This window comes from Lepidochelys olivacea (genome assembly GCF_965140295.1).
Source record: "Lepidochelys olivacea isolate rLepOli2 genome assembly, chromosome: 9".
NCBI lineage: Eukaryota > Metazoa > Chordata > Testudines > Cheloniidae > Lepidochelys > Lepidochelys olivacea.
The window spans coordinates 81,747,645-81,773,838 of NC_140419.1; the positions used below are offsets into that span (position 1 = coordinate 81,747,645).

Consider the following 26,194-nt stretch of genomic DNA (forward strand, 5'->3'; position numbering starts at 1 on the left):
TATGACTGAGACTTGGTTATTTTACAAAAAGTTCTGGGGTACACTGAGTAGCACACTATGGGGCCTGACTTTCAGATGTGCTCCCATTACTTGGAGTGGTGAGAGCTGAGCACCTCTGAAAAGTAGATCCTGTGAAGTATTATTGCAGAGAGTTGCTACTAAACTGCAATCACCAACAAGCACTGAAAAAAAACATTTTCTCTTGCATTATCTCCTTGCTTTTTTGGATGTGTTTGTTCACTTGCTAAATTTGCAAAATTTAGTTCTTTGCAAAGGTTCTCCCAGTATCTAGGTAGCATTAGAGAGGTTCTACTGCAGGATAATAATCCATGGTGACCCACTGTAGAGAAGACAAGAGACACCCAGAGGGCAAAGTGTTATTCCATTGCAGAAAGGTCACAGCAGGCGGATGAGTTCTTATCTATTTAGGAGTCTGAGAGGCAGAGATAGCACAAGTAACCTCGGTGGGTTTTGTTTTCAAGTATAAACAGGATTTTCTGTGTCCTGTTACAAATATCCTGTTGTGTAAAGATGGCTTTGTCCTGTTTATCTTAAGCAGAATGCGCAACTACAAATGAGTGCAAGGCTTTAATGTCCGAGCTGAAGATCCTCATCCACATAGGACACCATCTGAACGTGGTCAACCTGCTGGGAGCCTGCACCAAAGCAGGAGGTAAGAAACCATCCTCCCACAAAGCATTCAGCAAATCCATGCTCAGTAATTGTGCTCGGTTGCAAGAGCAATTCTGCAGCCATGTCATCTTCATGGTCATCAGCAGGGACAGAACAAAGGATATTCTGCTTCAGAAACATAGGCCCTTACTCTTCAGGCAAAAAGGAGAATCTTCGTTAGCTATTAGGGGTCATGTCCCGTGGGAGGGTCTCCATTACTGGGTGTTATTACAGCACACACATGCATGTCTAACTTTCCAACCAATAGAGTGCTAGCAGTGTACACACATGAGCTGGTGCCCAGTACAATACAGTATAACCTGGCAGCTGCCACTGAAGTTGTGTGGGGGGAGAATTTGGCAATGTGTAATTGATGGCTTTTGAATTCCTTCCTAACACATACGTTCCCTTCATTTTCTCTACTTTTCTATCTATCTAAGTTACTTATGTGGCCCAGTATATGAGCACCTCACAACCTTTTATGTATCTAGCCTCACAACACCCCTGTGAGGTTGGCAAGTACTAATATCTCCATTTTACAGAAAGGAATATGAGGCACAGAAAGTCTAAGTGGCTTGTCCAAGGTCACACAAAGAGTCTCTGACAGAGCAGGGACTTGACCCCAGGTCTCCAGGGTCCTAGCCTACTGCCTAAGCAGTGGAGAATCCTTCCCCTTCTTAGCCTGCCCTTTAAAACAGTGCTGGCTCTCTTTGCTTTATGCTTTTAATTACAGGGTAACATCTACCATCGATGTATCTTCAGTGTTTATGATGAACCTTGAAAACAATCTCCAAACAATGTGGGAGAAGGGTTGAGGACAAAGAAACCAGGGTAAAATAAATGGAGACAGAGAGATGGTGCCCACATTGGTAACTGTCTGAGGAATTAAAGATATCATTTTCCCAAGGGACATCTAGTTGCCAAGCCAAAGGGAAAAAAAGCAATGTTACTAAGATAATTGGCAGGATGACAGGAGATAAATTATCCCGCAAACCAGACATTCACAGTTCACAGTAGAACAGGCAGGAGACAGCAAGTGGCAGACCCTGCCCTAATCTGGAAGCCATGGATTTGGAATCCGCAGGAGCGCTGAGGCAAGAGACCACTAGCTTTGCAAACCACAACTGACTGGAGAGTCACATTGGTCTGAAATGTTTTGAGGATTTCAGAGGAACAGGCAAGCTATCCCTGACGCTGGGCTGCTGACCTGTGATTAAGGGGGGAGGGAAGTTGTGAGCCATGGTGGCAGTGCCTCCTACCAAATCAAGCCAAGAAAACTGGGAGATAATACTTAGTAAAATATCAGTGTGATGGCTTGACATAACCAGACGCCCAGAACAGTCTCATGCAACTGTAGCCACTAGCCATTAACCTGAACACTAATATGACCCTAATGTTTGCACCTTATTGAGTTCTAATCATAGCAAGGTCCATGTAAGTGAACGTGATCCTTTGCCTATTGTGACTATCCATTGCTTGAGTGTACTTGTCCCCAGGTGGTCCTCAGTATCCCACTTGGAGCATTCAGTAGCCTCTTTCCCTACCCTGCATCCTTCTGGCTGAATAGGCCCTTTTAGTGCTACCTCACTAGTTGCTCAAAGAAGTCACTGCTAAAACCTGGAGAAGAAAGAGACTGGATGTGGAAGGCAGGTTTCCCATATGGCATTACAGAGCACTAACTGCGTAGCCTACAAGCAAGCTCTAGTTTGTTTGCTTTTGAACGATGCCGGTGGAAACTGAAGAAAAATAGCCTAGAGCTCACAAGATAGACATTGGGATAAGAGTTTCCATTAAAATACCATTTCTAAGCACAGGGCTTTCTCATTCTTTGTTAAGTTTTATATAGCTTGTAATAGTACTCTTGATAATTGCTCCCATTAAACGTGCACAATACATTATTTTAACAATATCTGCCCCTTGCAACGTCACTTTGAAACACCTTGTCAGAGCATCTGATGTTAAGCACTTAGCACTAATGCATGCTCTAATATGCTTTATAATAAGGAATTAAAATATGAAGATGCTGCATCTAGGAAACATTTCAGAGGCATGAATAAAGCACTTGGTGGCACTTTAAAGTCATGCCGGAATCTGCATTTCTTCCGAGAATCCACTAGCCAGATTTGACTTTAGTTTCCTGAGACAATGTTCCGTCTGATCTTTTCTTTGCACTGTAAGAAGCCAGCACTGGTTTGGGGGAGTAACCTAACGCTGTGGGGCAGCGGTGGCAGAGGCACCATAGTGATACAGAAGAGACAGTAAAGACCAGTGGCAGGATCAAAGATGAGTTGCAGAGCTATAGTCACCTGGATCTCCCCCAGCTTGCAGACTTCAGAGCAGCTGACTGCTTGCTGCAGTGTATCAGTTCCTGTTCTGACTGCTCCTCAGTCATAGCCTTCCAGCCCATGCCCTCTTTAGACAGGCTGTGGTGGTGACATTGATATCCACATTAGATCAGCTGACACCACAGAGGTGACTGCATTTATGCAAAGAGTGGTACTGTGTATATATAGTACTATATGAACCTTGGGCTTGATTTTCAAAGGTGCTGAGCACCCACAGCTGTAACTGAAGTCAATGGGAGTGGCATGTACTGAGCAGGCCCACGGCGTACAGTGCCTCCGTGGTAGCACTTTAGGATCCTTACAACTGAAAGGCCCTATTGAAATACAATACAATGATATTATAGTTAAGTAAAAAGCCTCATCTTCTCCCCTTTATCTGGGTTACCCATTCCCCGGTGCTGTTTGCAACCCGGTTCTTCCTCATTTTGAGCCAGTAGAGAGATTTCAAATAAAATGTCTCTCTTCCCTGTTTGCTCCCCATCAACTCTTCCCCACTGCTCTGTTTTCAATCCCATGTTCTCAGACTTATTTATGTCAAACTGAGCCAAACAGGTACACCATGGCACAAGACTGTGTGTGTGTATTTCTGACACATGCAGATAAGAGCTTATTGCTTAGGGTTTGCATGTTCACTGAATGGCCTGATGCAGCCCTTGGCATTTTTCCTTTGAAGTCTGAACTCAAGAGTCTGAATCTGAAGTTTCCAGATGGAACAAGGTTTACAGAGATGAAAGGCTGACCACTTAGGATGGATAATAATAGGTGTTTACATGCATTCTAATCCCATGACTTCACCTTCCCCTACATTTGAGGCATTTTGTGTGCTGGTTTCTAAAACCCAGCAACCATGCAGTGGAGGCTAATTGCACAGAAATGCAGATTTTATTCTCTCATGGCTTGGGCTGAAATGCAAAAGCACTTGCAAAGATGTCTAAAAACATCCATAGTTGTATAAAATCAACAAATACATCAAACTAAAAAATACTTTGCCCAGGAATAAGAAAGGAAGAAATTGACATGCCCCTTTGTGCTTCCAAAGCCTTTAGATCAAATATCTTTGCAAACTTTTAATTCATCTGGTGTCACAAACAAATCTAAATATGTGTTTGTATTGCCTCCCCTGGCATGAAGTTCTGTACAATACAAAAAGATTTACACAGAGATCAGAAAACCCAGAGGGCTGTTCCACGAAATGGATCCCAACAGAAAAAAAAAAGAATTTAGTAATATGGGGGTTGTATGTTTAATGTTCCTTTTTCTAGAAACGAGAAACAATTTCTTAATATTGGTGTCTGACAGGTAAAGAGGGAGGTAGTAGCTAGGACTCCTGGGTTCTATTCTCAGTTTCCCACCTCTGCCACTGCCTCATAGTGTGAGCCTGGAAAATCACTTCACTTCTTTATTACCCAGTTTCCTCATCTGTATGATGGGGCTTATAATATTTACCTACTTCACAAGGGAAATCATGGGGCTGAATTAACGTTAAACACTTTGTCCTTCTCTAGACCCTTTGCATGGCAGGAGTGCAGAAATGCACTATGCATATGTTCCACTTTTACATCTGTGAAGGTCACTTTGCTTTTGTTCTCTTTGCAGGTCCTTTAATGGTTATCGTAGAATATTGCAAATATGGAAATCTGTCTAATTACCTGAGAGGAAAACGAGGGGACTTTGTTGCATATAAGGTAAAATAAACAACTGGCTTTTTATGCAGTTGCAAGATGGGCAATTCATGATCATTGAGGCTAGCTGCTTACTATTAGGATTTGTTCTCTACTTGCCTTAGATGGGCCTCAGTTATATCTGAAGGCTGGCGCTTCATCAGCCCACCAAATTCCAACTTGTAAGAGGAGAAGGAAGAATGGACTCCTTCCTCTGTAGGGTTTCAGTCCCTGCCTCTCCCTCACCTCCAGCCCATACTGCATAATCAATTGCAAACGCTCATGGAAACAGCACATTCACCATTATGTGACTTGGAGGAGAAAAAAACTGCTCTGATTCCACTTCCTCACCACCAGCCACTAGCTGCTTGAAAGAGCAGTGGATGGTCTCTCTACATTAGGTATGAAAACACTGGTTCCCCAATCCCATCTCCCTCCTCAGCAGCTCACTAGTCTTGTTGTCCCACAGAGGGCTACACAGATTAGCCACCAGAACTGTTATGGGAGAGGTGAGGTCAGTCCCCTCTTTCCACGAGAAGACTAAATACGACACTCGGATAGCAGCTTTGAGAGCCTGGTTGTTTCAAATCTCAGTCTGTCTAAAAATAGGGACCACTGATTCAAATCCTAGCAGGATCAGTGCAGCCTTTGATCCTTCCCAGGTACGACGCAGGTTATTGTGTGTGGGTTTTCCAGATGTCTCTAATATTTGTGGTCACATCTGGCTCTTCATGGACCCTAAAGCACATATGGTAACTGTAGCCAATTAGTTCATTTTATTATCCATTTATTGTTGTGCTGTGTGATGTTATGATTAACTCATATGCTATGTTACATATTATTCATGTATGTCAAATAGATTTAGGTTGTAGGATCAGAGAAGTATAAGATTATTAAGTATTTACGAGTGATAAGTATTTAATGTGTATCTAAGTAAAGCAGGGCTTAAACACAAGGCCTACAAGTAAGGCCTGTAAGACTTCAGCTTAGCTATACCAAGCCATAGACTTAAGAATGCTTGACCAATTTAAGTGACCAGAGAATGACTCTTTGCCAGTAAGATCACAAGACTACTGGAAAGATGTGCCAATAGGTAATGTGGCGGAAAATCAACCACAAGATCACAAGATACCTTATTGCAACATCTTTTACAACATATGTCCTGACCACAGCGTACATATTGTGTGTAGATGCTAATGAGAATAAGAGGAACTACAACCAACCTATGGAAAATAGGGCACCCCAATATTCATGGGGTGTGGAAATATATATAAGGAAAAAGAGGGTTGACACCTTCATGCACATACATAGAGTGTTAAGTGTAGTCAAAATTACAATATAAAAGAGGGTTCCCTGGTTGGATAAAAGTGGGAAAACCCAAGAGACAACCCAGCAGGAACTGTCCCTCTAGCGATGATCTTTTGAGAGGTCCATCGGACACTAGAATATCTCTGAGGATGACTACGGTTATAATTATTGCATAGGTTTTCTTAGGATTTCTATGTGCAGGGGTAATCATCACCTTGCTTGTCACTTTAATAAAACTTATAGTACAGATAAAACTTTGTACTTATGTTTGTGTCTGTGGTCATTACCCTTGGACTTTGTATGTTCCTAGAGCCTCCCAATTTGAGAAAAGCACCAGAGGCAATTTCACTTTGTTGAGCTTGAAATTGCAGCAACCGGAGCCAAACCCATGGCGGTGTAATAGCACGTCACTAAATTCACTTAAATAAAATAAATGGCTACATACCTCATGTAAGAGAAGGGAATTTTCCCTGATGACACAATTCCTCCTCTCACCATTATTGTTTGTGTGCTATAGTGATCAGTTTTGGTTCCCTACCCAGTGCAGTTCCCTGTGTATTATTTGAAAAGTGCTTTTACAAAACACTTATAGGGACGTCGCCATAAGATCCTGTCCCAGCCTCTGCCATGTTGTTCCATTAAATACCCTGAACTGCCTGGGCATCCCACTTCACCAAGGTAAATCATTTCTATTGGATTTTTAGTCCCAGGAGAACTCTGACCAAGCAGAGAAAAGTCTGGATGAGTCCAACAGTGATTTAACAGAGCTGATCAAGAGGCGCCTTGAGAGTGTGGCCAGCACGGGAAGCTCAGCCAGTTCAGGATTCATTGAAGATAAGAGTTACAGTGACTCCGAAGAGGAAGAAGAAGGTAAAAGAAACCTATCTACTCCTGAGTCCATTGTTTCTGACTAAGCCCTGCCCCAAGGATCACTTGCTTTACAAAGTCTCTTCACTTGTTGACAAGTCTTGAAGGTCATGGCAGACTCCAACTAGGTCTACACTACAAATGTTTACTGTCATAGCTATGTCAGGTGGGGGTAGGATGAGGGGTAATTTGTGACTTACATATCTGGGCCAGCAATAACCACTAATGTAGGCACAGTTATGCCACCAACACTGCACTTTTGCTGGAATAACTTGTTTTGCTTGTGGCGGTTGGGGCCAATAGAAGCTGAATGCACAAGAGGCACACTTTCACTAGCTATCCTGGCAAAGCACAGCTAGTGTAGACCTTATGCATTCCCCCTCATGCTCACTACAGAAGGTCTGCAATAACACACATACCCACACCAGCTGCTTCTTCTATGGAAGAGGGACGGTAGCAAAATTTTAGCAGAATGTTTGTGTTGCCAATCTGCTCTTCCAGAAAACTCTTCATCTAATGGAGTTAAAAGGAATGTCCCTTTTTTCCTCCCCAAATATCCCTCTTTATGTGCTCTCCAGGATTTGAGAGGTACGGTTAATGCTAGAGGTCTTTCAGCTGTCTAGCCTTCTCCCTCTAGGTTCTCATGTTTCTGTGGTCTCTTGTAGATGGTGAGGATCTGCAAAAGCGACCACTGACCTTGGAGGATCTGATTTGCTATAGCTTCCAGGTGGCAAAAGGCATGGAGTTCCTGGCCTCCAGAAAAGTGAGTTCTATTTCTGCGCCACTCCTCCTTCTTATGTCTTTGTCATTCAATAAACCACAAGAGATGAGCTTCTTTCATAGAGCCATAGCTATTAGAGATAAAGACTAAGTATATTATTGGGCCTGATTCTCCTGTCACTTGTGCTTATTTCACACTATTGTAACTCCACTGAATCTTCTGGTCAAGTAAGGAGTGCCATTGATAGACCTCCAAAGGGAGTCTCCACCAGTCATTGGCTGGAAGCACAGCAACTATGATATGGGACCATAGCTGGACGGCATGAAGAAAAATCAGGCAATGTCATCTGAATTCCATGACGGATATAGAAGAAATCCCTCCTGCCTCCAGGAAGGAAATATCCTTCCACAATGGAGAAAAAACTCTCTGATAACTTCGGAGGAATGTAGTTCTAATCGTTTAGCTTGCCGGTAATTGTTGGTAACTGAATGCCTCACTGTCATTTCAGTCCATAGTCTATAGGTTTTTGAAGAAGTCTGAGTCTAAGCCATGTGCAAAAATATGTTCATAATTGTGGATCTGTCAGATGATTACCATGATAGTACCCAGAAATCAGATTGTGTGCACAGTTTTGCATATGTGCAATCACTCACTTATGGTAATTGCATATGCAAATGTTGGTGTATTGGCCCCTGGGCCTTCTCCTTTCAAAATTTGGCCCATAGAGTTTAATATTTAACTGTGGTGTTTGCAAATCCATTCTGATCTTAGCTGGTCGAGCAGGATTTATTTAACATGAAAAGAGTCTGAAAAATGACCAGCCACCATGTTTCTCAATCTACTTCTTGTGCTGAGTTATTTTCTTTCTATCATATGACAGTATATTTTTGGCAGGCTCCCACACACATTTTCCCACTCCACCCAGGTCCAACAAGAGCTCGTTTTTCTTTCACTTTTCAAAGAGTCTCCAGGCTTTTTACTCCATTAGCAGCCTGATGTTCAGGCAAAACCTCTGATTTCACTTGTCCGCATTTCCTCGCAGTGTATTCATCGGGATTTGGCAGCAAGGAACATCCTTCTGTCGGAAAACAACGTGGTTAAGATCTGTGACTTTGGACTGGCTAGGGATATTTACAAAGATCCTGACTATGTACGGAAAGGAGATGTAAGTGAAAAGGACCTGACCTGCCAATCTTCAATATTACTCCCCCTAGGGAATGGGCAGATTAACAACCACAATAACTGGCCATGGGCCACATCTTTTTCATTCTTAGGCAAGACTTCCACTTAAATGGATGGCTCCAGAGGCTATTTTTGATAAAATTTATACTACGCAGAGTGACGTGTGGTCTTTTGGTGTGTTACTATGGGAAATATTTTCTCTGGGTAAGATCATTTTACACTTTTTTTTAATATGATATTATTGTGCAAAGGGCTTTAACAAAAGAGCAAAGGATACTGATCTCAGCTGGTCTGGTGTAAATTAACAGCAATTCAATGTAAAATAGCAGTTACTCTAGAGTCTAGACTGACAACATTTGGCTCCTAATGCATGTTAAAAAAAAATCCCAGATTTTAAATTTGTAACAATCGATACTAGGAGAGTGTGTGGCAAACACAAAGCAGTGCTGCTCTGGATTGAAACATTTTTTTTTAAAGTGGTGAAAGTTTCCCTGTCAAACTATATTTTCCCATGAGAAGCCTGGCTTCAGATCAGAAACCACACAGCCTATAGGTTGCAGAGAATTACGCTATTGTTGACATAAGGGTCTGACATTGCTAGTGTAGACAGTGAACCACAAGGGAATTTTTGTGCATGAGCTAACAGCTACAATGGCAGCTCTTGCCCCAGGCTTGATTCTGCTTCCCCTCAAAATGCTGATGAGTAAAATCAAACATTGGCTGCAGCCATCATGATCTTGACATGAGAACCCGTGCCAGCCTCCATTAGTCATTTTGGCAGCAAACAGGTAGGAATGTGTATTTGTGTGTGTACACCGCTTGAGAAGGCACAGAATGTTTGGAATGAGGACATCAGTGCTCTGTGTGCTTCATCCTGCCATTAGACAAGACTTCTTAGAAAGCTCAGTCTGGAATCTGGTCCTTACCCAACAGGTAAGGCTGCTAAAACTGAACCACACAATGTCGCTTACAGCCAGTGGGATCCCTCTGTTCCCAAATCCACCTCGCACAGTGGGGCATCTTCTCTTTCCTCAGTGTTGTCCAGTGGCTTCCTAATAAGCATTTCCAAACAAATGAAATCAGTAACCCCATATAGTTAAGCTCCTTAGTTCTAAACAGTCCTGGGTGACCCTCCAATGACTCCAAGTTATAGATTGGCTGGGATTAACGTTGAGTCCAAGATGCCAAATTCAGAGCTGGATGCAGAATTCCCCAAAGTTTGGGACTATTCAAATTCAGGGTTTTGGTTTAGCTCATTATGGAGACTGAGCGCTGGCTGCAGTGCTCAGAACCTGTTTTGAACTTCCTTGAAGCTCAGGAGTGTTTTGGAACTCTGGCTTTGGTTTGGGTTCATCTGTAGTTTATATTAACATGCAAAAGAGACACTTCACTGTTTAAAGTCAGGACCAGGAGTTATTGCTTTCTCCAGAGTCTGGATATGTCTCTGCCCTTGTATCGACTTAGAATTATGGTGCTGTAGTGTAACACATCCATGGCTGCCTAGGGGCTTCACAAGGGTCATTCTGCTACATACCCTTGGGAACGTCACAGTGAGAGGAAGGCTAGAACTCAGATCCTTGAACTCTACATGACCCAGCTGTGGCAGCCAGCCAGCAGACCGAGGGAAGTATATTAGCATGTAGAGACACAATTAATGGGGACAGTCACGCTATGGGGGTATCTGCAAAGACCCAAGTGAACTGGCTGTTGGTGAATGGCAACAAATGCTTCAGGAAGCCCCAATGACGCTGGTCTGGAAACACATCCAACCACTCCCAAGAGTGGTGTTGAAACAGGCGTGAAATTCTGTTCACTGGCCTTTTAATACAGAAAGTGTCAAATGAAAGTCAAGAGTAATAATAACAAAATTCAATGAGTAGATTTTTATTCTTCTGTTTTTATTTACAATGCTTTTAAAAATAAATTTAAGTTACTTTCAGACTGCTTGGTTTAAGTAGCCCCTTTTCTCAATTAAGTTGCTTAATTGGGGCCACTTAAAACAAACAGTCTGAAAGTAACATAAATTTAGACTGTCCTTTCTGAAGCCAGAGGAATCCACTAAATTACACCACGATTTGTCCATCCTTAGGACTTCCTATAATCCTGTTATGATGTAGATCACAAACCACTTTCCTCTTTCCATGGCACTGATTCAAAAGCCGGTTGTTTTCCCTAAGAGGGGTTTTCAAAAGGATCATCCAGGCATGTCCATGGTTTGGCACTAGTCACATCTGCAGCTCACATGATAAATTTTAATTAAGGGTTTCTGTCACTGATTGAATCCTCTTATATAAAAGTTTTACAGATCATTGAGGTCCAGAGAACAGAACGTTATTTGTCTTTGCTGCAGGGAATGTTTTGGCTCCCATCCACAGTCACTGCTTTTACTGGGTACCACAGATTCCGTACCTTTTAAAAAGAAAGATTTTGACTAGAAAAAAATGCAGTTTGGTTTGGACATAGGTCCTGTCAGGGCCAAAAGTTGAATCGGGAAATAAAGCCCTACAAAATTCCTCTGAAAGGCTAGGCAGACTGCATTAGTTCTGTTGATGCACAGGTGAACCTGCAGAGGAAGAATTGCTTATCTTGATATTGTAGCTGGTTTTGCTACTAATTATTTAAATGGGGTCAGCACAGTTGGTGGCAGATAATGTATTTTGAAATCAATTACATGGCACATTACAGAATGTCAGTCTCGCCTGGAATTTAAATTTGCGGGGTTTCAAAAAGCAATCAAAGGTAATTATGTAAACAACCAGCATTTGGTAATGTAACATCAGCATCTTATTAGCCCACTAAAATAAAAGTGAGCTCAAAAAGAGGGTTATTTAATATCCAATGCAAGCCACATCTTTGAATGTTTTGAAGAAGAATTCCCCCAAGGGAAATGTCATGTCATCCGAACCCACATTTTTCCCAGCCTTTCCTAGCAGACACAATCCAAATTATTACACCAATACCAGAGTCCAGATGCACCATAATGATGTGCAGGAGTGTTTTGCTCCATACATTTGAGCTCTGAGCTGGCCCCACTTGGTAGGAGGTCAACCTTGGCCAAAAGGTTGCATATCAAGAATCACTCCTCCCTGCCTTCCTGCCACTCTCTCACCACTGTCCTACAGTGGGTGCCCAAGAATGGCAAGCTTTCAGATGCTGAGGGTTCACTTTGCACATTATAACCAGGTGGAGTAGCTGAGATTTCCAGACCAAGTGAAACTCCCCACCTCCTACAAGCCCCAAACAATGTATGTAAATAAAAACAGGGAAATGACCCCAAATATTCCAAAATTGTTTAGGCTAACAGTGTCCACAGCGCTTACTTACCAGGCTATGGCTTTCATCTTTCCCTTCATGATCCAGCACTTCACCAAGGCCTTGTTCCTTATGATAAACTCTGCTGCAGAGACAATTAGCATAAGGTAGCCAGTGCAGTTTAGCAAAGGAGAGCTGACTTTCGGTCTGTTTGGATTGCTCTTTTGCATGCTGGAATGTACTAAACTTGCAGCGTAAAACAGCTGGGATGACTCATCACTATCTCAGCCATATGCGGCTCCTCCATGTGAAAATCTGCTGGACAGGTCTCTGCTTACAATAGTGTCAAATCACAGAAATCAGAGTTGGAAAAGGACTTCTAGGTCATGTAGTCCCTCTTTTCACAAATGCAGGTTTGTTGCCTGCAGCATGCTCTCCTGTGTATTGTCCACGCTAGGGCTAAATCTCCCAGGCAATGGGATTCTACCCACTTCTCCTGGGAAACTACTCCACAGTCTAAGAGATACTGAAGACCAGCATTAGTAGTCCTCAGAGCTGCCCTGTATGAAGTATAAGATGGACTGTGTGAAGATGGACAGTTCAGCTAGCATGACAGCTCGGAGGGTCGAAGTTCAGAAAACTTGCATACCAATGTATGTCTCAGTCTAGGTATATTCATTCTTACCTATTTCAGGTAAGCGAGTTAATTCATACTCTAAAGACTTCAAAAGCATTCTGAGGTCCGTGGATGAAAGGTGCTGCTGTAACCCACACACCTCCTGGGTGTGGTGTTCTGGCCCATCTAGTGGCACCGAGACCACTTAGAGTGCAATTAATGAGTCTGCTCTATAGCTTAGCTAACAGCCAGTTGGCTTTTAGATCATCTGGTAGAGGCTCATGCACTAAGCTCCAGAGGTCCCAGGTTTGATCCCACCGACCCGGGTCTGTCAGCATTACATTGCCATACAAGCTAAACATTATCATTCTGATTATGACTTTTATTATTCCTGATGTCAGACAAAACTGGGAAGGGAACTATAGATGCACAACAGAAACGAGTCTCACAATATTTCCAACTCAACTAAAACCAGGGAAACCCAAGAACAGATTGTTTTGTGACATTGCTGATGGGATTTCTGTCCCCATTCACAGACCAAAGGACTTCAGATAACTGTGGCCAAGTGACTCTAAGCTGCCATAGACTGCCTTCCAAGCCGATTCAGTGAGCTCTTTGCTACTTCCACAGTGCCAGCCCTGCAGTGCATGCTATCAGGGTTCAAGTGGCAAGGCCCATGCAGTTAAATTATTTGGGGAATAGTCACTTTTTGGTACTCTCTCAATTTCTAATATTTCTGCATGGCTTGTTCCCGCCCACAAGCATGCACTAAATGATGGCATTCCCAAGGTTGAAGAAAACAGGAGATCAGGCAGGAATGTTATAGGAAGTAAACCACATACAGATTCCTCAAGAGCTGGACCCAGATTCAGATTCCATTAAATCCCTGCTGTTCAAAACTGATTAAATGTTCTTCCAAACTCTTCAGGCCAGCCTCAGGGATGCCAGACTATGAAAAGAAATGGCTGTGTTACAGATTACAGCCTCTGCTGGGGAGGAGGGAATTCAGAGGTGCTAGGAGGAGAAGGCGAATTTCATATTCTTTTTCAGGGAAGGGATGGGAATGTTTTTTTAAAGGTAAACTCAGCCTCTTTCTCACACCCCTTTTCTTTCCCCCCAGATGGATGAAAACCTTAGAGAACCCTACAGGGCCTTGGCTGTAGAATCTATGATGTCCAAAAAGGCTCATAGGCCCAGATACTCAGAGATATTTAGGTGCCTAACTCCCACTGATTTCTGGACCTTTGCTTCTACTCCACTATCATAGTTCCCTTGACTTTGTTCCAGCACTGAATTTCACCCAGTTGGCCTGGATCCTTAATAATGAACTAGGGACCTTTTCAGAGCTCTAGGCCCAATTTAAACTCTGGTGTAAGCACGCGCAACTCAGATTGACTCCAGTGGGAGGGATACCCACTAATTTATAGTCCTCTTCAGCCCAGAAAGGTCTCTGAGTCCCTTTGCAATCTGTGTATGTGGTCTTTGGCTGTAATTTCAATCACAAATGCCACCCAACAGGCTGTAGCTGGCTGAAAATTCCCACTCTCCAATTCAGTGAGGGAATAGGATGCGTCCCACCATATATAGAGAGAGTCTCCATCCCTATGTCTGTGCATGTCATAGAACAGCACTGAAGATGATTTGAATTATGTAAAACAGGACAAAATGAGGATTACTCTTTCTGTCGGATGGCTGCTGGGCGACCCATGTGAAATAAGCTGGTGGCGTCAATCCAGTTCCTAGTGCGTTTACGTCCAAAAATGCAGTCACAATTGGCACCAAGTGCCTCCCTCCCCTGGCTGGAGGTTAAGGATTGGATGGGCCTGGAGACAGAATTCCCCTAGAAGTGGTTCTTCCGGGTTATGTTTGAGGCACATTAAACAGGGAACAGCAAGGAGGTGGAATGGGGAGTTTGCCCTGCTGCGGGCTGTGATTTCCCTGTTCTGTGGATAAACAAAGGCCTTCCGTCTCCAGGCTGTCAGACCAGCAAATTGAACTAGTATTACATTCACACTGAAACAGAAAACAGGGGTGAAAACCTAGGTGCTATTGGAAGAAAATGAACATTTCTCACAGCAGGAGCGTGTCTCTGCTGTGCTTGCTGTTCTGACATCGAATTAACTTCTACAGGGAAAACAAGGGCTAAAACAGGGCAGCTCAGCTCACTTATATACTCTCCTTGCCCTGACAGTTGCATTAAGGAGCATGATTTATTTGTGTGCCTTGGTTTCCTGGTCACATTAGTACAGATGTCATTATTGGAGGCATGGCCTCACAGGCTTCTAATGAGAACAAGGGGAATGTGGTGAGTTGACACAGACATGTTTCCATGCATTTTACCTACAGTGTGTTTGGTTCATCTGCTAACCAATCGGAACTTAACGTAACAAGGGTTTGGGCCTTGCCCAGCAACCTTGCTTGGGGTTTTGGTCCTGAGCGAGTGGCATGAGATCATCAAGTGGGGAGTGAGAGCCTTGCACCTCTACCAATTCCTCCACCTCACCAGTAGGGCTGTTGATAGACCCCACAGGGATGTATTCCCGGCCCTCTGGCTCCAGAAAGGTTAATCCACTTAGGTCTGATGCAGGGATCTCAAGAGGCAGAAGCTGAAGTACTTGAGCTTCTTGGGGGAAGAGTAAACTATTTTCTTTCCACCAGTTCCCAGGGGGACCCTAACCTTCAATTTTTCCCCTTCTGTATTTATAATGGGCCAAACTCTGAGGGTTCTTGGTCATTACTCGGTGGAAGTTTTGTCTAAGGACTTCAGGATTCGGCCCAACATGTGCAACACTAACTTGGCTTGAACAAGAGGAAGAAGAGTTCAGTTGCATGTCTGGGCGGGGGGGATTTAGCTGACCTATGGTTCCCATGGCCTTTGTGTCACATGGCTAAAAGCCTACAGCACCCCCCAGCCTTATTCACCTGAGCAGCTAGTTCCATGGATGTCACAGGGACTGAATGGGGCATTACTTTGAAACCAGAATGTATCTAGGTAAACTAGAAGGAACCTTTCTTCTTAACCCAGGAGATTATTTAAGGCATGAAACTGACATGCATTTTGCTTTTGTTCTGCTATGTTTCATTTCTGGGTGATTCTGACCCTGGTTTTAGTATGAATGTATTGCTCAACTTGACCAGAAGCCTGAAGCTAGAGGGAGTTCCTGTTCTAATGACATTTCTAGAACAAAGTCCTATTGGGTGCTACTGTGAACTGAGATGAACCTCCACACCCATTTAGGTTTCATCACTCATCCCTGAAAATATATGTGTATTGTGATCCTTTAGGAGCATCAGAATGTGCCAGAAAATGTAGTGCTTTAGTTGAAGTTATTATCATGAAGGGCTGATATTTAGCAGATGGATGCAATTGGCTTTGGACCTAGAATTCATGTATTTTTTGTGAAGAGCCTAAAGATGACTTTCAGTGGGACTTAGACACATAAGCATTTTAAGCAATTCAAATCTCTTTTGTAAATCTGGCCCACAATGTTATTTCTACAGTCAAAGGGCCTTATCTCGAGAGATGCTGAGCACCTGCAACTTCCATTGCATCAGCACCTTTTAGGATCAGGCCCCAAATTTCCAGCTAGGCTGGAATGCTCAGCAATCACCATTGCTGTTTTGAATTCAGATGGACAGTGACCAAGCCAGCTGAGGTCACCCTCTCTGTCTGTGCCTGCAGGTGCCTCACCATACCCAGGAGTGCAAATTGATGAGGACTTTTGCCGCCGCCTCAAAGAAGGAACACGGATGAGATCGCCAGAATATTCCACTCCAGAAATGTAAGAGTTCTACTCCCGGCCATGGACAACAGACAATTTAACCATCGTAACAGGGACTTTGATTTGTGTGTTGAGGTAGGGGGAGGGTTTGTCAGATTATCTTTCTTGTACCCCATTTATTAAATTTTGGGGTTGTGCCTACCCCAGGCTCCCTGACACCATAGACCAATAACAACAAACCATCAAGTCAACTGTAGGGCCAAGCCGTCGATAGGGCAAAGGGGTTAACAGATCATTTCAGGCTAGTTGTGTATGAAATCTCAGTTCAAGGAACTATCATATTTGTTTGATTTCCAGTTTTGTGGGAGTGTCTATGTAGCTGTAATTGTAACCTGCTTTCAGCCACATCAGCAGGGCCTGCGACCAAAGTTAAACTAGCTCAGTGTAAACAACTTAGAGAATTGATTGAAACACAAGTATGGAGTGAAAAGACATGACTGGGAGTGTAATGCAATGCTTCTGAACACAGGGATCTGATTTGTCACCTCCATTGGAGGTATCAGGTGGGAAGTCATCTAGATGAGGATGGAGACAAGCCGCAGCACAAAGAAATGGTTTGGAAACACAGACTGAGTTTCTCTTTAAATCCATGTGTTTTCCCGTAGCTACCAGACTATGCTGGATTGTTGGCATGGAGTTGCCACAGAGCGGCCCACCTTCACAGAGCTGGTTGAACGCTTAGGAGACCTCCTCCAGGCAAACGTGCAACAGGTACAGCTGTGCGACTGGTTTGTCACATGTGTGCAGAGATGATATCCCAGGGTTAAGCACCAATACAAGACAAGACTTCACATCACCACAAAGAACACAGTGAAAACGGCTATTGGTGTGAGGGTAGGAGTGGAAAATGCTACATATTCAAAGGAGATTTGGGTTAGAAAATGAGACGTTTATCCATCCACAACTAGCAGAAACTTACAGTACATTGATTTTAAAAAGGCTTAGTTGCCCCTAGAGGAACAATAGCTCTTTATCTCACAAAACATTTTAATTAGTTTTCAACACTGCAAACTGCCAGTAGCATAGTTCTCTTCCTACAATTGGTCTGAACTCTCTCTCTCTCACCCCACCCCCCGGCCCCATTTTTCTCTGTATTTAAGCTCATTGTTACTTTTAGGAACTTCAAAATGAAGCCATTTAAGGCTCAAAGAGTCAATTACATAATTGTCAATTTCATAATAGTTAGATCAACTTTTTTCTCTCCATTTAAAAAAACCCCAACACCTCCATTATGTAACTGTCAATTCCATTATAAGAAGAAATCAAGCTCTCTCTGCTGGCCCCTTCCCTTTTGGAAACTCATAAATCAGGGAAGCTACATTGAAAGACACTTGTTTTGCAATGTGCAAAAGCTGGGAAGAGTTTGTGAGCCTTATGCTGCAAGCAAAGGAAATTAAAGGGAACTCAGGAATCATGATAAGGGACAAGGCAGTTAATTACGCCTCAGAATTAAAATCAAGGGAAGGGAATTTTGATAAATGGATTTAAGAAGACAAGGAGCCACTTCTACAGATAATTGTAATAATTAGCACTTGCTGCTGAGAATTCATAGCTTACTTAGGTAGGTGCTGAATTATATTAAGGATGCAGTGGCAACTGCTGTAATGAAAGCACAGGAAATAAAGTGGTTTAAGGCTGCAATAATAAGGAATGGCTGTCATTAGCTGCAACTGCTCAATTTGAACAGAAGCTCATAGGCTATAAATAGGCATTACTCATTTCAAATTCCCAGCTCTGCGATAGCCACACATGCGGTCTGGGTCTGGGTCTGGGTCTCTCCTTTCCCATACATAAACATGGGGCTTTAACATGGATTTGGGTGTTTTGAGTCCCATTACACTGAGCCCATGGAAATCACCAAAGATGCCAAGACATTGAAAATGTAGTTGCGTGCCTAACTGAGAGACCCTATAAGAATGGCCATACTGGGTCAGCCCAAAGGTCCATCTGGCTCAGTATCCTGTCTTCCGACAGTGGCCAATGCCAGGTGCCCCAGAGGGAATGAACAGAACAGGTAATCATCAAGTGATCCATCCCCTGTCACCCATTCCCAGCTTCTGGCAAACAGAGTCTAGGGACACCATCCCTGCCCATCCTGGCTAATAGCCATTGATGGACCTCTCCTCTATGAACTTATCTAGTTCTTTTTTGAGTGCCCAACTTAACTGAGGCTGATTGGGGCATAATAATAAATAATACTCGTAGGAAATAATCGGCTGAAGGTTTGTCCAGGATGCAACAGGGGATCCCTGTAAAGCCAGCTGCTTTCTAATGGATGTGAACATCTTGGTGTCCCCCAAGCCAGAGATCACTCAATGTTGCTGCATGCTCAAAAAGTTTAGTTTTCCAAGCAGACGCATTAGCACCATCGGCAGAGCTGTTGTTGCTATGAGGGAAGAAGCTTGAAAAAGATGACCTAGAATGCGAGGGCACCTGGAGGTCTTGCACTTTGCTGTCATGATTGATGAAGCAATGCTAGTGCTCAGATGCCTCCAAGGGAGGATCTACACAAAGAGCAACCAGCACTGGAATTTTCATTCATTCTTCATAGTGGATCTCTCCAAAATGAAAGATTTGCCTTGTGGAAAGACAACAGGATAGTGAATGTTGAGCAAAGCCCTTAACACTGGATTTAGTGTATTGCAAAGAACTTCGTGACTGCGTTAAAGAAATAATCAAAAATAAAACAAATAGCCACATGGCTTTCGTAGTGCAGAGCCCTGCTCAGAAAATAGTTCCAGTAGAGCTTGATAGCCAATAATGTCCGGGACATCAGGAAGAATAACTGACTTCCTGACTGGTTTTCTCTTTCTTCTGTTAATTATTTAGGATGGTAAAGACTATATTCCACTGAACATCACATTATGCCCTGATGGAGAATCTAACCCAAAGACCTGCCCAGTGGAAGAAAACTTGAGCAATTGCATTAATCGCTGGAGTGCATTGGGAATAGGGTACGGACACTGCTTTCTTACTTTGGTTTCAAGTTAAGACTCTAGACAATTAAGAAAGTCAAAGCTGGAAAGTAGTTTAAGCCTGCAGGTAAGTGCATGGATCACCACAGTTTGGCATATGTATTGTCTTCTCTGCCTACCAGCATTTATGGTGGAGTGGAACAGGTTTGCTTATGGTTCCTGGGTTCAGTCAGCACTAGGCTAGGGGCAGGGCCTTCCCTGGTTGAGGGCTCTTGCTTTTGAAACCCTTTCCCAGGGGTCAGCACCACCATGCTGCACAACAGACACTTGACAAAATTACTGGACTAGTGACGGACATTGGCGGGGGATAGGAGAGGGCTCTGGGCTGAGACAGGGGGTTGGGGTGTGGGAGGAGGTACAGGTTCTGGGCTGAGGGTGCAGGTTCTGGGGTAGGGCCAGAAATGAGGGGTTCAGGGTGCAGGAGGGGGCTCCAGGCTGGAGCAGGGGGGTGGGATGCAAGGGGGTGAGAGTTCAGGCTGGGGGTGCAGGCTCTGGTGTGGGGCCGGGGATGAGGGTTCAGAGTGTGGGAGGGGGCTCTGGGCTGGGGCAGAGGGTTGGGGTGTGGAGGGGGTGAGGGCTCTAGCTGGGAGTGCAGGCTTTGGGGTGGGGCTGGGGATGAGGGTTTTGGGATGCAGGAGGGTGCTGTGGGCTGGGATCGAGGGGTTCAGAGGGCAGGAAGGGGATCAGGGCTGGGGCAGAGTGTTGGGGCCCGGGAGGGGGGCTCAGGGGTACAGGCTCCAGGTGGCACTTACCTCAAGCAGCTCCCGGAAGGAGCGGCATGACCCCCCTCAGGCTCATACAGAGGCATGGCCAGGAAGCTCTGCACGCTGCCCTGTCTGCAGGCACCGGCCCCACAGCTCCCATTGGCCGTGGTTTCTGGCCAATGGGCTGGGAGCCGCAGAGTCAGCGCTCGTGGGGGAGGAGGGGAAGTGGCAGCGTGTAGAGCCACCTGGCCGCACCTCCACCAGCAACAGCAGGGATGGGGAGCCGCCTGAGGTGAGCACCCCCCTCGGACCTCAAAAATTTTACCATGGATGGACACTTGTGTCCGTCTAAAGACATGTTGCCGACCCCTGCCCCTTCCCCAAAGTGATTTGCCACATTGGCTGCCTTTAGGGCAGGCTTTCAATCCCATGTGTTTTAGATGGACCATCCTCTCCTGAAGCTCCCACTCCTGTGATTTCAGTTTCAGTCCCCCACATGCTTGTATCAGTTGGCTTTGAACACTTTTCTGGGGAAGAGGGGTTTGCTTTGAGTGTCACTGAGTTTCCCTCTGTGCCTTAAACTTTGGTCCTGTCTAAAGATGGACCAAGGAAGCTGGACATTGGGTTTTTCAGAAACAAAGCTAGGGATAGTTGGATCCAGCCTCTCTTTTATCTGAACCACCAAGGTTTTGGGGCGTTATAATAACACTTTGCAAAGCTTCCAGTTCTGGCCCTGCTCTCATTTTGCTTTAATAAATATTAGGTCTGATTGGCTCTTTAACTGGTTTTCAGTGTTTTGTATTTAATAAACTCTTGGGATTGGCTAGCGGCTTTAGAAGCCACTGTCCTGTGGGACGCAGACTGGCTCGGACGGGCGCTGCATTCTGTGTGTGGAGGAGGCAGGCAGCTGGCATGCCTTGCTGGGCGCAGTGGAAGTGTACTCCGCAACTGCTATTGCACTTAAGGTGTTGCAGCTCGCGCTCCCACCAGCATTGACCATGGTCTGCCATCCGTATAGAAAGGGAAGGATCAGGAAACGGAGGGGACATATATATATCCCTGTCCTGTCCTTTGTGATGTCTGCTAATGATGGTGGTGTGTGGCCATATGACTTTCCCCTGGTAGGCCAAGAGAATCCAGAACCTAGCCCTTATCCTATAATTTAAAATACTATGGGTTGTCCATGTCACTGTCCCTTTTTATCTGAAGTCCTGATAGTGTGGATTTTGTCAGCAGCTCCTGGGTGGGGGGTCTCATTTTATAACTCATATATGGATACTGCTTGTCGGAGCCCTACTAACTGGTTACAAGATGTAGAAGAAAATCTAAAGAAGGAACCTCACTCGGGTCAGGGATATTGTTTGAGCTACAGAGCCAGGTCAGCAGCCACTTGGGAAAGAAGGAAAGTTACAGGGTCATCATGAATGGTTCATAGAACCATAGAATATCAGGGTTGGAAGGACCTCAGGAGGTCATCTAGTCCAACCCCCTGCTCAAAGCAGGACCAACACCAACTAAATCATCCCAGCCAAGGCTGATGATTGTGTGCTGATCTCTCACCCTTCTCCTTTTCAGTAATAACAGTAAGAAGAGACCGCTGAGTGTGAAGACATTTGATGAGGTGCCAGTGGAGAAGCAGAAAGTAATGAATGAGGTAAGCGAGGTGAACACATCCCCTTCCAGCAGGTTTGCAGGCCTGCTGTCATCAGGGACTGAAAGAGTTTCTGGAGCATGTGTGTGCTTCATTCTGGGAGAGGGGACAGAAACCCCAATGGGGATTTGGCCCTGGATCCAGGAGGGCAAAGGGGATCCTGCACTTTGTTTCATGGAGCAATTCACATGGAGGCTAAAAGCATGATTACTCCAGCTCTGCTCAGTGCCAGGAACTTCACGTGGCCTCTTCTGGGGTCACAAAGCACCTAGTTGTCTCTCTTCTCCATCCATATAAAATAACTCAAGAGCTTCTTTTGTAGTTCAGCTCCCTGTGAACTTCAGTATAATCTCTCCCCATGCTTCCTGCCTTAGAGTCAGAGCCACTGGCACCATAGGGCAACCCCTGTCTGCTCAAAAACTCAACAGCAATAAGCCTTCAGGTGAACATCTGGCTGAGGGAGAGGGTGAGCACCCACAGGCTGTGGAGCAAGTAAAGGTCAGGGAGGATGCACACATTTTTGTCTCTTCCTATGGCCCATATGCTCTCCCAGGCAGGGAGTGCTCTCACGCTCGCTTGCTCTCCCCAGCCTGCATGGTCCCCTGTGCAGGGAGTTTCTTCTCCAACTGATGAATATATACTCTCCTGGGAAGGGTGAGGTGTCCATCTACAGTTGATCCTAGAAAGCAGATCTCTAGTCCACCCTCTTGCCAGTGCAGAACTGTTACCTGTTATTTCCTCTTCCTTTGCCATATTCAGTTTCTAGACCTCCATCCCTATTCCACAGTCTTAGGGATCTGTAGGGTAAGAATTCCTGTGAGCTGCTATCTGCTCCCTCTACAGATCTGTCTCTCTGGATCACACAAGTACTTTCACTGGACAGACAGCTCTCACAAATAGGTGGCCAACTGCCTGCATCTGCAGCCCTTTTCCAAAGACCTCATCATGAGGGGCATGTCTAAAATCAGTACATATTTGGTGGTACTATTTTTCCTACATATAGGAAAGAGGGTGACATAAAAATTAATGGCAGAATTAAAGTTGTATTGCAGTGGATATCTTAGATAAGTATAGCCCTTGTGTCATCCGCTTTACTACTGAGTGCACAAGGATTAGTGCCAGTGCATTAAATGCCAAAGGAATTAATACTGATTAGGTCAGTCTTTCAAATAGTTCAAAGGGCACAACCACATCTTTCCTGCATTAGTGCTCGTGACCTGTAGTTTTTTAATTCGTTTTCTTGTAGTTGTTTAAAGGTACTATGAAAGCGGCAATTCAGATAAATATGTGGTTGAAAAATAAATTATGGGGTCACTTATTGTTAAAATATAAACCTGGCGTGAAATCCTTGCCACTTATTTCAGTGGGGCTGGGATTTCACCCCATAAATTTAAAAAAATAAAAACAATCACGTTTTCTGACTTGTGTTACTACCCCCCGAGAACAGTCTGATTTTCTGCTCGCTCTGAATGCCACTTGTTCACTTTCCCACTTCCTCAGACGGCAGACTGATCACAGGTTCATTCCCATTTCTAGTTAGTTTCCCTTTTTGGTTCAGGTACACAGCACAGCTGCTGTTGGTGCCCTTTTCAGAACTGAAGGGGAGTATTTAAGTTGTAAAGAATTTCTCCCCCACCCTCAAAAAACCCACCTGTTTTCATTTAAAATTTTTAAAATTTTTATAGTTATTTGGAACAGGGACCATGTCTACCTGTTAATTTATGCAGAACCTAGCGCACTAGCAAACTGGCCCTATTCATGGCCTCTAGACATAAGCTTAGTGCAGACAATAAAAATGAATAATAATTAACAATCATAGCTTTTGAATCAGAGCCCCCTCCCTTTTATTTTAACACCACTTTATCTTTTAGACCTAAACTTCACAACTCCGCAGGACAGATGAAAGATTTTTTTTGTCCACTTGAGTACAAAGAAGGAGCCCTGCAAGATATGTTTACTGTGTCATACTCCTTGCAAGGAGTTTGTGTGGTCTAATCTGGTACCACGCTTACAGTTTCTTTAGTTCAGTAAGAAGTGTTTCTAATAGGGAGAGCAATTCTAGAAGGTATTTAAGATAGCATTTATCTCAGGAGACCTATAAATGGATGTGCACTTTATAAACCTTCATTCAGATTTCAGCTCCACAATCTAGAAGGTACCCCTACATCATGTTTAATAACAGATTTCAAGTTTAAAATGGCAAAAAGCTTCTTCTTGTGATATGTGTACGTAGAATTTCTCTTTAAAATACCAGAAAGCCAAAATAGGAAAGAAGAATCGTCAGTTATGTTTGCTTTTTTTATTTGACACAATCTTCCCTCACTATTAATGTCTTTCCGTCTGTATACATTATTTCAGCCCTGGGCATATCATTGCATTTTATGGCCGTTTTAAAACTGATCAATAACATTTTTAACTCCATAAAAACAAGGCAAATTTTCAAAGGCCAAACAAAAAGTACCAAGGGGCCCAGATGGCTAAGCGGAATGGTAATGTAGGCCCCAATTTAGCAAAGCACACAAACATGAACTTAACTTCAGAATCAATGGGCATTATGGAAGAGCTGAAAGTTGTGTGTGTTGTTAAGTGCTTTGCTGTATAGAGGTGAGTTTTTAAAGTACGGGTGCCGGTGCTTTTGCTGACTGGGGGCCATAATACAGAGCGTTAGTGCTGTAGGTTGTTGATTTGAGTCCAACCCAGCTTGGCAAATGCCCATGTGAAGACTCTTTGGTGCTGTGTGTGGAATGTGTTGGTAGGTCTCACTCCAGCTCCTAGTACACTAATGTGTACCTAAAGGGAAAAAAAAAGAATCACCTCTACAAATGACTTCCTTGTTGGCAGTCAGTGCCTGAGGGACCGGTAACTGAACTGGCCTTGGAGCCTCAACCCCACGTAGGGGTGGCCTCTCCAGGGATGAGGAAACCTGGCACTGCTCCTGCCTGGGCTTCACCTGCTTTGTGGACAAATGAGGGAATTCAGCCTGCAGGACTGAGAGTCTGGCCCCTATCACAGCACAAAAAAATGCTTCAGAAGAGTAAGTGAGAGAAGGATAGACTCCAGCTGGACCTTGGTGTTTGAACTGGCCCCTTTGCTCTTCCTTCTCCGGTGGCTTTCATTGCTGCCCAGTACAAACTCTCCATCACTTGCTGTGAATGCGGCAGAGCTGCAGTGCTGTCCTTTGCAGTTACCATGTTACTGATGTCCCGTTCCTTTCACTCTACAGGAGAGCGAGTCGGATAGCGGGATGGTGCTGACATCGGATGAGATGAAAAGCCTGAAGAGGCTGGAAATCCGCTCCTGGCCTTATGGGATTATGGCTCTAGCGTGAGTACTTTGGGAACATTTCTTTGGAGTCAGTGTCCTGTCCAGAAAATGTTGTTAAAAAAAAAAAAAGCTTCTGATTCCAAATGGAACACTTAGTCTGCAGCGCCAGCAGCTCGGGGCTTCAGGATTACAACAGAAAGAGGATGGTTAATACAGTTCAAACTGAAGAGGCGCAGTTCAGTTTTGGTCACAGCATAGAGAAAAGAGGTACCAGTTTGCATATAAAACACAGTCCCAGACTTCTGAAAAGAAAGCTGTTCCTCTAGCGGGGCTTTCATACATGTGTTTCCCTGCTCACAGTGTGAACATTAATTAGTCTGATGAAGCTCGAAAACCAATTTCATCAACCTCAGCACAGGATGCGCCACTAATCAAATTAACTCTTTTTCCAAAGGAGAAGCTGCCTCATGCTTCTGAATCATCATATTCAAAGAGGGGTCAGGCTTTCAAATAAAGTTGGTTTATTTCAGGGTCTAACCCCTAAGAGCCACAAATGTGGTGCAAGTGGCAAACATAATATGGGAGTATAAGGATAGTGAATATATTAGGAGTATGTTAACGTTTCCCTGCCTCTTTCTAATGTTCCTATTTACGGGTGGGACAATTTCGAGAACTAGCCAAACTTTATAGTACCAGAGACAAGCAGAGGAAAAGCCCTTATAAATATGTCAGTGCCTACCAGACCTATGTCAGCCTACTGTGGACGTAAAGGATGAGATGGATCTTTCCAGAACACTAGTGATGAAAAAATGAGAAAATTGGGATAAGCACTAAAAGGCTTGTATGTGTTTCAGAACCAAGATCTCCAGACTTCCTTCTCCATGACAATCCCCTCGTCCTGTCCTTCCCTCTTCCCACGGTCGCCCACTTAAGTCCCCAACACCCTCTCACTCTCCCGTCTGCTACTATCAGGAGCCTATCGATCAGTCTTTGCAGATTTGGGTTCCACATAGGGATTGGGCCAACGTGGAACAGGGGTGTTTGTCCACTCATAGCAAAGGCCATTAAAACCGATCACACTAGAATTGTATTTTTCAGAAAGCAAACAGCCTTTGGCTTCTTGCTCTGCATCTCCCTGCAAAGAACAATCAGGCATTGTTGGGGGGGAGCACGCCTGGGGGACTGAACAGGTCT

General features: G+C 44.2%; 1 protein-coding gene across 2 annotated transcripts in view; it reads left to right on the forward strand.

The window, feature by feature from the left end:
* Positions 1-26,194, forward strand: part of LOC311525979 (vascular endothelial growth factor receptor kdr-like) — a 182,288-nt gene that overhangs the window by 142,642 nt on the left and 13,452 nt on the right. The window contains exons 19-29 of one of the 2 annotated variants that reach the window (XM_084638534.1): positions 557-673; positions 4,614-4,702; positions 6,691-6,856; positions 7,519-7,616; positions 8,617-8,739; positions 8,849-8,960; positions 16,307-16,406; positions 17,012-17,117; positions 19,236-19,360; positions 21,661-21,739; positions 24,960-25,060. In XM_084638534.1, coding sequence (XP_084494660.1) covers positions 557-673; positions 4,614-4,702; positions 6,691-6,856; positions 7,519-7,616; positions 8,617-8,739; positions 8,849-8,960; positions 16,307-16,406; positions 17,012-17,117; positions 19,236-19,360; positions 21,661-21,739; positions 24,960-25,060 — 1,216 coding nt within the window. The remainder of the gene's footprint in view (positions 1-556; positions 674-4,613; positions 4,703-6,690; positions 6,857-7,518; positions 7,617-8,616; positions 8,740-8,848; positions 8,961-16,306; positions 16,407-17,011; positions 17,118-19,235; positions 19,361-21,660; positions 21,740-24,959; positions 25,061-26,194) is intronic. The other variant, XM_084638535.1, reaches the window with a different exon arrangement.